The sequence below is a fragment of the Mobula birostris genome, unplaced genomic scaffold (genome assembly GCF_030028105.1).
Source record: "Mobula birostris isolate sMobBir1 unplaced genomic scaffold, sMobBir1.hap1 scaffold_672, whole genome shotgun sequence".
Classification (NCBI taxonomy): Eukaryota; Metazoa; Chordata; class Chondrichthyes; order Myliobatiformes; family Myliobatidae; genus Mobula; species Mobula birostris.
The window spans coordinates 191,569-203,521 of NW_027278391.1; the positions used below are offsets into that span (position 1 = coordinate 191,569).

Consider the following 11,953-nt stretch of genomic DNA (forward strand, 5'->3'; position numbering starts at 1 on the left):
CGGAGATGAAGGGGTTGGCATGTGAGAAGAAAGAGTGGGTCGTCTGGGACTATACTCATTGGAATTCGGAAGAATGAGCGGGAATCTTATAGAAACTTACAAAATAATGAAAGGAATATATCGGATAGAGACAGGAATGATTTATCATGCTTATACATGCTCATACAGTATAATGCATTCTTAGTCCACTGTACCATGTTCATTTTTTTGAACAAGTCCATGCTAAATTGTACAGTTTACACTTGTGGATTTCTTTGTCTTATTTTGTTTACAACAAGCTCTAAAACTGCTTTTCAGCGCATTATTTCTCACTTTCCTTTATCCTTCCCACTCATCCATGGTTTTCCACCACCTTGTAAAACACTTTGAGCTGTAAGTGGTCTAATTGTAACAATGATGATTGTTAAAAGCATAAACTTAAACTTATAAAACATCATTCTTTAAAAAAATTGGAAAATGTTGCACTTTAGCATGGACCGATTTTATCTACATTAATTTGAAGATACAGTAACTTGTGAGTTATTTATATTTATTTATTGATAAGTACTCTTCCTTTAGATTTTAATTAAGAAGAGCTATGATCGAGCCAGACGGCAACATCATCGGAACTGGAAACTTAAAGAACTGGATAAAGATCATGACGAGATGGGAACAGATGATGAAAAGTATAGTATAGTCTATTATTTCCTCACAAATCTCATGGTTATAGATACTTGAAGCTGTGACACCAAACAAAAAGCTGCTGTGGGTAGAAAGGTCTGAGGAGTTGTTATATTAGCGGGCATTGAGTTGAATTGGAAGTATTTGAGTTTGTTGGTTGAATTTTGTAAGATGCAAAGAAACACAGGAGGTTAACAAGATGATCAAGGTAGACCATCAGACATAAGAGCAGAGTTAGGCCACTGAGCCCGTTGAGTGCTTCACCATTCAGTCACGGCTGATTTATCATTTCCTCTCCATCCGATTTTCCTGCCTTTTCCCTGTACTTATTGTCACCCTTACTAATCAAGAACATATCAACCTGCACTTTAAATATACTCAACAACATGATATCCACAGCCGTTTGTGGTTATGATTCTACAGAGTCTGGCTAAAGAATCAGATTCAGTAGTATCCAAGATATCTTCAAGGAGCGGTGCCTCAGAAAGGCGGCGTTCATTATTAAGGACCCCCATCACACAGGACATGCCCTCTTCTTATTGTTACTGTCAGGAAGGAGGTACATAAGCCTGAAGGCACACACTCAGCGATTCAGGAACAGCTTCTTCCCCTCTGCCATCCGATTTCTAAGTGGACATTGAACCCATGAATGCTACCACACTTTAAAAAAAATCTGCTTTTGCTCTATTTTTAATTTTAATTATTTGATATACAAATATATATGCTTACTATAATTCATTTGTTTTTTTCTATATTTATCATGTATTGCATTGTACTGCTGCTACCAAGTTAACAAATTTCATGAAGTATACCAGTGATATTAAACCTGATTCTGAGTCTTCTGAACTCTAGCAGGTACAAGGACAGAACGGTCATATGCTCCTCATACATTAACCTTTTCTTTCCCAGGATCATTCATGTAAACTTCCTCTGGATCCTCTCCAATGCTAGAGTATCCTTTCTTCAATTTGGGTCTCATTGCTGCTCACAGTACCCCAAATGTGATCAATATCATATAAAGCCTTACCATTACATTCTTCCTTTTATATTCTAATCCTCTCAAAATGACTGCTAACATTACATTTACCTTTCTGACTTCATTCTTAACCTCCTAGTTAACCATTAGGAAAAGCTGCATTATGACTCACAAGTCCTGTTGACTCTTTCTCCATTTAGAAACTAGTCTATATCTTTATTCCTTCTACCAAAGTGCATGACCATAGACTTTTCTACACTGTCTTCCATCTGCTACTTTCTTGCTCATTCTCCCAACCCATCTGAGTCCTCCTGCTTCCTCAACTCTTTCTCTTTCCCTCCACCTACCTTTGTATCAAGTGCAATCCTGGCCGTAATTCTATCTATTCTGTCACTGAGACAATTAACATGTCATGTGAAAAGCAGTGAACCCAGCGTCACCTCTGTGGAATGCTGCTTGTCACTAGCAGCCAATTAACGAAGGCCCCCTTTATTCCCACTCTTTGCCTTCTTCTAATCAGCCAATCTTCTATCCATGCTAATGCCTTTCCTGTCATACCATGGGTCCCCATCTTGTTTCGCATCCTCATGAGTGGCGTTTTGTCAAAGGCCTTTTGAAAATTCAAGTAAACAATGTTGACTGATTCTCCTTCATCTGTCCTGCTTCTTACGTCTTAACAGGTTTGTCAGGCAGGATCTTCCCTTAAGGAAGCCATCCTGAGTTTGGCCCATTTTGTCATGTGCCTCCGAGATCCCTGAAACAACATCCTTAAAATCTTGCTAACCGGTTTATAATTTCCTGTATTTTCCCTCCCTCCCTTTTTAAAGAGTGGAGTGACAGTTGTGATGTTCTGGAACTATTTCTGGCTCTCGTGTTTCTTGAAAGATCACTGCTAATGCCTCCACAATCGCTTCAGCTACCTCTTTCAGAATCCTGGTGACTTATCTGCTTTCAGACCTCTCAGCTTCCCAAGCACCGCCTCCTTTGTAATAGTGACTACACATACTTCTGACCCCTCAGCCTCTCAATTCTGGCATGTTGCTGGCGTCTTCCATAGTGAAGGTGGATGCAAAATACTTATGTAGTTCATCTGTCATTTCTTTGTTCCTTTTGCTACTTTCCCAGGGTCATTTCTTAGCAGTCTAATGTCCACTTTTGCCTTTCTTTTACTTTATGTATTCAAGTAAGCATTTGGCATTCTCTCTTGTATTGACTAGCTTACTTTCAGATTTTGTTTTTCCTTCCTTTATTGCTTTTTTTAATTGCCTTCTGTTGATTTTTAAGTTTCATAATCTTCTGGCATTCTGCTAATTTTTTTTTTCAATATTATGTGTGTTCTTTTTTGCTTTTATGCTCTCTTTGATCTTCCTCATCAGCCACTGTTACCTCATCTTCCCTATATAATGTTGTTGCTTCTTTGGGATGAAATGATCCTGAACCTTCTGAATTACTCACAGAACCTCCTTCAATTGCTGCTGTACCATCATCCCTGCTAGTGTCCACTTCCAATCAACTTTGGCCAGCTCCTCTCTTATGCCTGTGTCGTTACCTTCTCTCAACTGTAATACTATTGTATCCAATTTTAGCTTCTCCCTCTCAAGCTGCACAGTGAATTCTGATACATTATGATCACTGCCTTCTTAAGGATTCTTTTTCCTTGGCTTCCTAGTCAATTCTGGTTCATTGCACAGCACCAAGTCTAGAATTGCCTTTTCCCTTGTGTGTTTGACCACAATCCATCTTGCAGTCATTCTACTAATTCTGGCTCTTGGGATCTAGTGTCTACCTGATTTTCCGGATCTGCCTGCATATTGAAGATCCCCATGACGACCTTAACCTTATCTTTCATTCATGCCTTTTCTATCTCCTGTAGTAATTTGTACACCACATCCTAACTATTTGGAGTTCTGTATATAACTCCCATCAAGAATTTTCCTTATTCTACCTCCAGCAACTAGATCCCCCCCCCCCCCGCCCCCGACTCAAAATCCGTCTGCAGGCCAAATGTGATGTTCCGAACCCAGGGACCACACAGGTAACAAACACAGCCTTCGAGGTTATGACAGATAATAATTGCCTAGTCCCCTGACTATACCATCCCCAGTTACAATACATTTCTCTTCTCTCCCCCTTCTTGAAATGCTCCCTGAACCACAGTGGCATAGTTGCTCATCTTTCCTACAGCCTTTACTGTTGACCACACAGTGTACAAGTCTCAAACCTTTTTGATAAGCTTAATGGTTGAGGCTTCTGCAGCACTACCTCTTGAATCCCACTACCTGCCTCACTTTCAGCTGCACCCTCTTGTCCCTGACATTAGTTAATCTAATGGGTGTGGCTGCCTCCGGAAACAAAGTGTCCAGGTAGCTCTTCCCCCTCCATGAAGTGTTGCAGTGTTCGAAGCTCAGGTTCCAGGTTATCAGCTTTGAGCCTGAGATCCTTGAACAACTTACAAGCAACCAAATTGGAGATTGCAAAAACACTGAATAGAGGTTTCAGTAGGCGGGCAATGTAATAGGAAGAAAATAGGCAATACCATGGAAATGAACAATTCTGGTAATGAACATTTGAAATTCTGGGTTAGACAGCATCATGTATTAGATACAAAGGGCCAAGAGGTAAATATAAGGGATGAGGATTGTTGAACAGAGTTTAAAGGAAATGTAAGCAATACTCACAAATTGCTAGAAGAACTCAGCAGGCCAGGCAGCATTTATGGAAAAGAGTAAACAGTCGATATTTTGGACCGAGACCCTTCATCAGGACTGGGAAAAAAGATGAGAAGTCAGAACAAGAAGATGGGGAAGAGGGGAGGAAGTAGTGCAAAGTGGTAGATGAGAGAGGGAGAAGGGAGCGACTTGTATTGTAAAGGAATTGTCTTTGGTCTTCATAATAATTAATTAAATAATAATGATTTGGCAATAATATGATAATATGGAGCTAAAGGTTGTCATTAGGGTGGAAAAACAGTGCTAGAATTGGCAGGTGATCATGTGCTATTAGATGACTAAAGGCAGCATAGTAGTCTCTTTTTCTGAAATGAAGCAGTGTTGTTACACAAGAATTATTGCCCCATAATGACCATTTTGAACAATATAATATTGGCATAGAGAAAGGAGGGTTGGAAAACTCACAACACAATTGCAAACATGGAAGTGTTAGGCAGAATAGTTTGTTTTCTCTGTTATAAATACATTAACATAATCCAGTGTAAAAGGTTGCTTTCTTTTGTAAGAACTTGAACCCTTTGAATTTGTTCATGTATCTAATTTTATAAGAGGAAGAAAATTACAACTATACAGATAACCTAAAAACACATCTAGGAAGGAATTTAATATATATGATGTTTAATGTATTTCGGGTGGTAATATTTAAGATGGTGTATCGTCACAAAACTGCAAATATGACTTACATTATTTAAGAAGAGAATGAGTCAGGTGAATACCAATGCCAATCTGAAGTTATAAAAGTTTATGACTAAGAACAGATTAACAGTACTTGGATTAGTAGAAACTGATTTGTGTCTGTATGGTTTTGCTAAGGAGGTCAGGTCTGACTGACTAATTGTACTAAACTGGTTGATGCTGGAATTTCACTGTGGACCAAAAATCTATCTATTTAGGCTTGAATTTTTTAGTAAAAGTAAGCCCACAATTGGAGCTAATATTTTGACGTGGTTTAGAACTGAAGAGATAGAAGTTAAGAGGAAGAAATAATGTTCTTTAACTATCCATATCAAGTGTTGTTCTGCAGGGATCTGAATGGGACCCTGCAAGTAAGTTTTGCTACAAATAAGTTTTTCGCTGTATCTGTGCATACATGTTTTTGTGTATATGTCAGTAAACCCGACTTTGACTTTGGAATGCAGTTGTCAGATTTTCAGCATGTGTTGATTTGGTTAGATGAATAGATATGGATGCAAGACTGTAAATGCTACTAACTTAAGTGGCAAGACATTTATGGATGGAATAGAAAATTACAAAAGGATGTGGACAGATAACAGGCAAAATTTTGGCTGGGTAGTCTAAAGTTGGGGAACGTTGAAGGAAAACAAATTGGACAATTAATGGTGAGAGTCTACAAATTAGTATAAAGTAACTATTGAACTGTGCACAAATACTAAAAAACCCATAATAATGATAGCTTTTATGTCTAAGGAATTAGAATTCAAAAATGAATTTACTTTGTGTGTTAACCAAACTCCTAATTTGATTACTGGATTTGGAAAACACAATGGAGGTGATATGCAGATGTTATTGGCTGAAATCAAGCTTTCAGTGAAATTGCGGCAGGTAATATTGTTGTGAACTCCCTTGACATTGTACAGTTGTGGGAAATAAAAACTATTCCCCTTGCTGGAGAGATCAAGGGCAAAAGCCCATGAAAAAAATAACTTAGCCATTTGGGAATGAGATCGTGAAGTGATTAAGACCATAAGACATAGATGCATAATTATGCCATTCAGCCCATTGATTCTGCTCTGCCATTCCATCATGGCTGTTCCCAGATCCCACTCGACCCCATACACCTGCCTGCTCGCCATATCCTTTGATGCCTTGACCAAACAGGAAACTATTTGTTTTAAAACTATCTGTTTTAAAAAGTTGCCCCTCAATTTTGAGGTTGTGCCCTCTAGTTCTGGATACCCCCACATTAGGAAACATCCACATCCACCCTATCTAGTCCTTTCAACATTTGGTAGGTTTCAATGAAACCAAGCCCGCCCCCCCCCCCCACATACTTCTAAATTCCAGTGAGTACAGGCCCAAAGCTACCAAACAGTCCTGATATGCTAACTCCTGCGTTCCCAGAATCATCCTCATGAACTTCCTCTGGACTCTCTCCAATGACAATAAATCCTTTCTGAGATGTGCGGCCCAACATTATTGACAATACTCCAAGTGTGGCCTGACTCATGTCTTATAAAGCCTCAACATTACCTCCTTGTTTTTATATTTTATTCCCCTTGATATGAGTACTAACATTGCATTTGCCTTCTTTAGCACAGACTCAACCTGTAAACTAACCTTCTGGGAGTCTTGCACAAGAACTCCCAAGTCCCTCTGTACCTCTGATGTTTGAATTTTCTTTCCACTTAGATAATAGTCTGCATTATTGTTCTTTTTACCAAAATGCATTATCGTACATTTCCCAACACTGTATTCCATCTTCCACTTTTTTGCCATTTTCCCAATTTGTGTAAGTCCTGCTGCAATCGCATTACTTCCTCAGCACTACCTACCCCTCCACCTATCTTCGTATTATCTGCATACTTTGCCACATGCCTTCAGTTCCATTATCTAAATCATTGACAAAAAATGTGACCCCTAAGGAACACCACTAGTGACTGGCAGCCAACCAGAAAAGGCCCCCTTTATTCTTACTCGCTGCCTTCTGCCTGTCAGCCGTTCCTCATTCCATGCCAGTGTTTTTCCTGTTATGCCATAGGATTTTATCTTGTTAAGCAGTGTGGCTGGCACCTTATCCACTGCCTCTCCCTTCTTCAACCCTGCTTGTTACTTCCTCGAAGAACTCTAATGGATTTGTCCGGCAAGATTTCCCTTTACAGAAGCTGTGTTGACTTTGTCTTATTTTATCATTACTCTCCAGGTACCCTGAAACCTCATCATTAATAATGGACTCTAAAACTTTTCCAATCACTGATGTTAGACTAACTGGCCTATAATTTCCTTTTTTTTTTGCCTTCCTCCTTTCTTAAAGAGTGGAGCGACAGTTGTAATTTTCCTGTCTTCCAGGACCACGCCAAAATCAAGTGATTCTTGAAAGATCATGACTAATGTATCTGTTATCTCTTCAGCAACCTCTTTCAGGACTCTGGGATGTAGTCCATCGGGTCCAAGTGACTAATCCACCTTAAGACCTTTCAGTTTGCCTAGCACTCTTTCCTTTGTAATAACAATGGGAATCACTCCTGTTCCCTGACACTCATAGACCTCTGGCCCACTGCTAGTGTCTTCCACAGTGAAGACTAATGTAAAATACTCATTAAGTTCACCTGCCATTTCTTTGTCTCCCGTTACTGCCTCAAATGCTAATGAATTCTGGAACATCTCCCCCTAAAGTGCTTCTAACTTAGCTGTTGAAATCTTTGAAACTAAATGATAAATATTTGTTATATATTGAGATTTAAAGTGCAAAGGTGAGGAAAGCAAGTTGATACAGATTGTCACATTTGAATTGAACGATCTCTTGTTCTTGTGACGCAGCAATATAATGAATTACTGAAGCCAAGTGTAGACCACAAAGGGGCAACAAATTGCTTCTTTTTTAAAGCAAAATAGGAGAGCCTTAATCAATATTGGAATTGTTCCATATTATCAGATTTGTGGAATTCATTTTCAGAAATTGCCAGTGTGGGATGGACTCCTAACTTCTGTATTAATAATGTAGTGCTATAATATAAGATCCTATCCATCTGTATGCTTGTTGTTTGAATATCCTTCACTTTCCTCAACCATCTTCAAGAGTCACAACTAGATTTGATCTTAAATTTTCTTTTACTGAAGTGTGCTAAAACATAGCTGAGTATGCTGAAAATGTTGGGAAAAGCTGTAGTGGAAAACCACTCATTATTATTGATACATGTAATCTATATAAAATAACAAAAATTTCTGTACATTCTAGACAATACTTAGAATTTCTTGAAGACCTTGAAGATGATGCTATCATCAGAAAAAATGTCAATATTTATCGGGGTAAGTTTAACATTGAGGTTGCTGCTTTATGTGACATGAGAGAAAATTACTTTTTGTTTTTTTTTCCCTCCATCCATACCTGGTTTCTTTGATGGAAATCTGTTAAGCATCTCTTAATCTCGTGGCACAGTACATAATTTTTTAACTGAATTCAATGCACATTCAGTGTACTTAATGTACTTATCCAATGTCATGCACCTGTTTGCCACAAACTTGAGGGGTGGTAAGAAATGTTCTTCATTGACATTTGTCTTCATTCTTGCTATATGTTGGATTTAGTATAGTTATGAAATCAAAACTGATTTAACGTTAAAGTTGTTTTTTTGACCCGTAGAATGCATGTAAGCAGTAATATTTTAATCCCCCACCGAGATGGCATTGGAGTGCTGTCCAGTGCTCATCTTGTTTGGATTGGAAATATTACTATTTGTATTGCAAGTCTGCAGTGCATTGAAAAAGGTAATTAATTTTAAGTTCTGTGGACTCGGGTCAGGTGCATCTACTTCTGAATCTTGTAGTGAAATCAGAGGAGCTGAAGCATTGTTGGTCATAGTGGTAGAGCATGGAAACATGCTGACCAAGGTGCCAGTGGATGCTAATTTGATATTCCTGCATTTATCCTACAATTCAAATAAGAACCAGAGTTGGTGGGGGGTGGTGGGGTGGGAAGAAACCTGGTTACATGTAACCGCCACACAGTAATCAGACACATTGTTTTTTAAGATCACAGGTTGCCAGTTACACCATAGGACACTTAAGAGGATTGCTTTTGGTAATTGACAAGCAATCACATATATGGAAACTTGTGAAACAAAACACTATTAAACAATGTAATATCCACTGCTATTTCAAGCTCATTGAAACTAGACATTGAACTTGGGATATCCGGATTCTGTTTCAGTATACTTAGGCAGGGGAAGACCATAAATAAATGTTCACTGTAAGTGATCCTCCTCAAAGGCATTCATTACAGTACTGTGGAGATATGGTTAGTGTATCCAGTGATTTGTGCATTTTCTGACTTGTGGGGAAAATTAACTTATGGATATTTGTAAAAATGTTTTTAATCCAGGATGGCCTGCATTTGTAAAAGGCTTTGTTATTTAAACCAAAAGAAACTCATTGATGCTTGTAAATTATTTGACATTGTATTTGTTCAATATTCAAATGGTTCCATTTGAAACATCATTATACTGAATTTCAGTTAATAGAAATTACATAAATGTATCTGATTATAGTAAATGCAAATAATTTTTATTCACAGATTCCTCAAAAGTTCCAGTTGAAAGTGACACTGATGATGATGGTGCTCCCCGGATCAGTCTAGCAGAGATGTTAGAGGACCTTCATATTTCTGTTGATGCTACAGGTGGTGAGGGTGCAGCAATGATGGACTAAAAAAAAACTTGAAATTAAACTATTGAATTCATTGTGATGGTAACATGAGACAATGTTCAATCTAGCCTGCCGTGAAAGAGGTAATCACTATGTAAATATTTCCATTTTACTGAGTCTAGCCAGCACAGAGATTCCTATTTTCAAGCTAGTTTTCCGCAAATATTCTGCAAGTTAAGGAACTTGATAAGATTGGAGGTATGAAGTTTTTCTGTGTATCTGTGGAGCTTTGTGTCTGCTGGCATTTCAAGACAATTTTAGAATCCTGATTACTGATCATTATCACTTAAGATAAGACTTAAGCTTGGTTTTCTTAGGAAATTTTTTGTTTGAATTTGAGATTCCAGATATAGCTAAAAATATTTATTGTTAACTATACAATATTGAAATAATACAAATAGGTGGAATATATCTAATCTGTAATGACATTATATTCTCAAATAAACGTTTCTTAGTAAACAATGGCATTTCTTTATTTTCTTGTGCTGATCTAGGCGAATTTGATCTACTTAGACACCTTTCAAGTAGGGTCTCTGTAATGCAGGATATCCAAAAGCCAGTGTCTGCCTGAAAATGTAAATAACAGGCAGACCGGATTTTATTTTCTTCACGAGTTTGGAAAAAGTAAATACCGTCCATGACATTCAAGATGTAAATGAAACTTGTACTGTCATGGAATCTTTTGTATCTACCAGAAACGGACATCCGGGACATGCTCTCTTCTCATTGCTACCATTAGGGAGGAGGCACAGGTGCCAGACAGCTGGTACTCAATATTTTAGGACCAACTTCTTTTCCTCTGCCATCAGTTTATGAGTGAATGAACAATAACTTGCTATTGCTATTTTGAATTACAAACGTTTGTATTTATTTATTGTAACTTGTAATTTTTTATAACTTGCAAATTTCTGCTGCCACATAACGATTTTCAGGGCATATACTCACTGGCTACTTTATTAGATGTCTTTTGTTGAGTTACTGTTGCCTTTCTATCAGCTTGAACCAGTCTGGCTATTCTCTTCTGACCTCTCATTAACAGGACGTTTGCAGCCACAGAGCTGCGCTCACTGGATGATTTTCTTTTTTGTTTTTGCTTTTTGCACCATCTGCTGTAAAGTAGAAATGTGTGTGGGCAAATCATAGGAGATCAGCATTTTCAGAGATGCTCAAACTACTCTGTCATACCAGTAACAATCATTCCACGGTCAAAGTGACTGAGATCACATTTCTTCCTCATTCTGAAGAAAACTGAACCTCTTGACGATACATCGAGTTCCTGCTGCATGATTGGCTGATTAGATATTCACATTAACGAGCAGGCATACCTAGTAAAGTGGCCACTGAGTGTATGTCAGTGATAATAAATCTAATTCTGAAAATTTAATGCCTTTTGTAAATAGTATTACGTGCAATATTGGTAAGTGCACTGTCACTGAGATGCCATATTATTTTGTGTTTAAACTTCTGTAATGTGTATGAGCATACTGGAATACTCTGTTAAAACGTACAGGCATGCTGGGTGCAATTTAAACAAGTGTCACTCTTCATACAGTCAGAATTAGAAAGGCTCACTTATGGTGGAAGGTCATTGAGAAGGTACTTTGGGGGGTTCCGGTGATGTCATCGTCCAGAATGGCAGCTTAAATCAACAGCTGCTCCAGAAAAACGCAAGTTTTGCCCTGTTAATCCGTCAAATATAAGATCTTTCGAAATATCTGAATTGATAAGGGGGGCAAGAATGGGGAGAAATAATGGAGATTAAAAAAAGCACCACTGCAGAGTCTATGCAAGAGAGAGGTACAGCGCGCTGCTCTCTTACACGTGCGTGTGGCGGCGAGGCTGACGCTGGGCCTTGTGCAGGTGATGCGGCAAATATGAGGATTCTGGAGGAGATAGGGAAGTCCAAAAAGATATAAAGCAGCAACTCAATGATATAAAGTCAGAGCTCGCTAACATCAAGCAGAAAATAGCGGTGGCAGAGACTTGAATTGAAAAGGTGGAAGATCGCGTGCAAAACCTGGAACAGATACTACGTAAGATGATAAAAATATTAAATCAACAAGAAAGTAAATTGCTTGACCAGGAGGGAAGATCGCGATGGAAAAATATCAGGATTTATAATGTTCCCGAAGGAGCGGAGGGATTGTCGATGATAGACTTTGTAGAAAAGCTGCTGCGGGAAGCTCTGGAGATTCCCCCGACTATG

The 11,953-nt window shown here is 38.4% G+C and overlaps 1 protein-coding gene across 2 annotated transcripts in view; it reads left to right on the forward strand.

The window, feature by feature from the left end:
- LOC140193648 (60S ribosomal export protein NMD3-like) overlaps positions 1–10,187 on the forward strand; it is a 49,322-nt gene extending 39,135 nt beyond the window's left edge. For both annotated transcript variants that reach the window (XM_072250808.1, XM_072250809.1), the window contains exons 13-15: positions 559–665; positions 8,282–8,352; positions 9,617–10,187. In XM_072250808.1, the coding sequence (XP_072106909.1) occupies positions 559–665; positions 8,282–8,352; positions 9,617–9,750 (312 nt within the window). In that variant the 3' untranslated portion in view covers positions 9,751–10,187. The remainder of the gene's footprint in view (positions 1–558; positions 666–8,281; positions 8,353–9,616) is intronic.
- Positions 10,188–11,953: the final 1,766 nt, after the last annotated feature.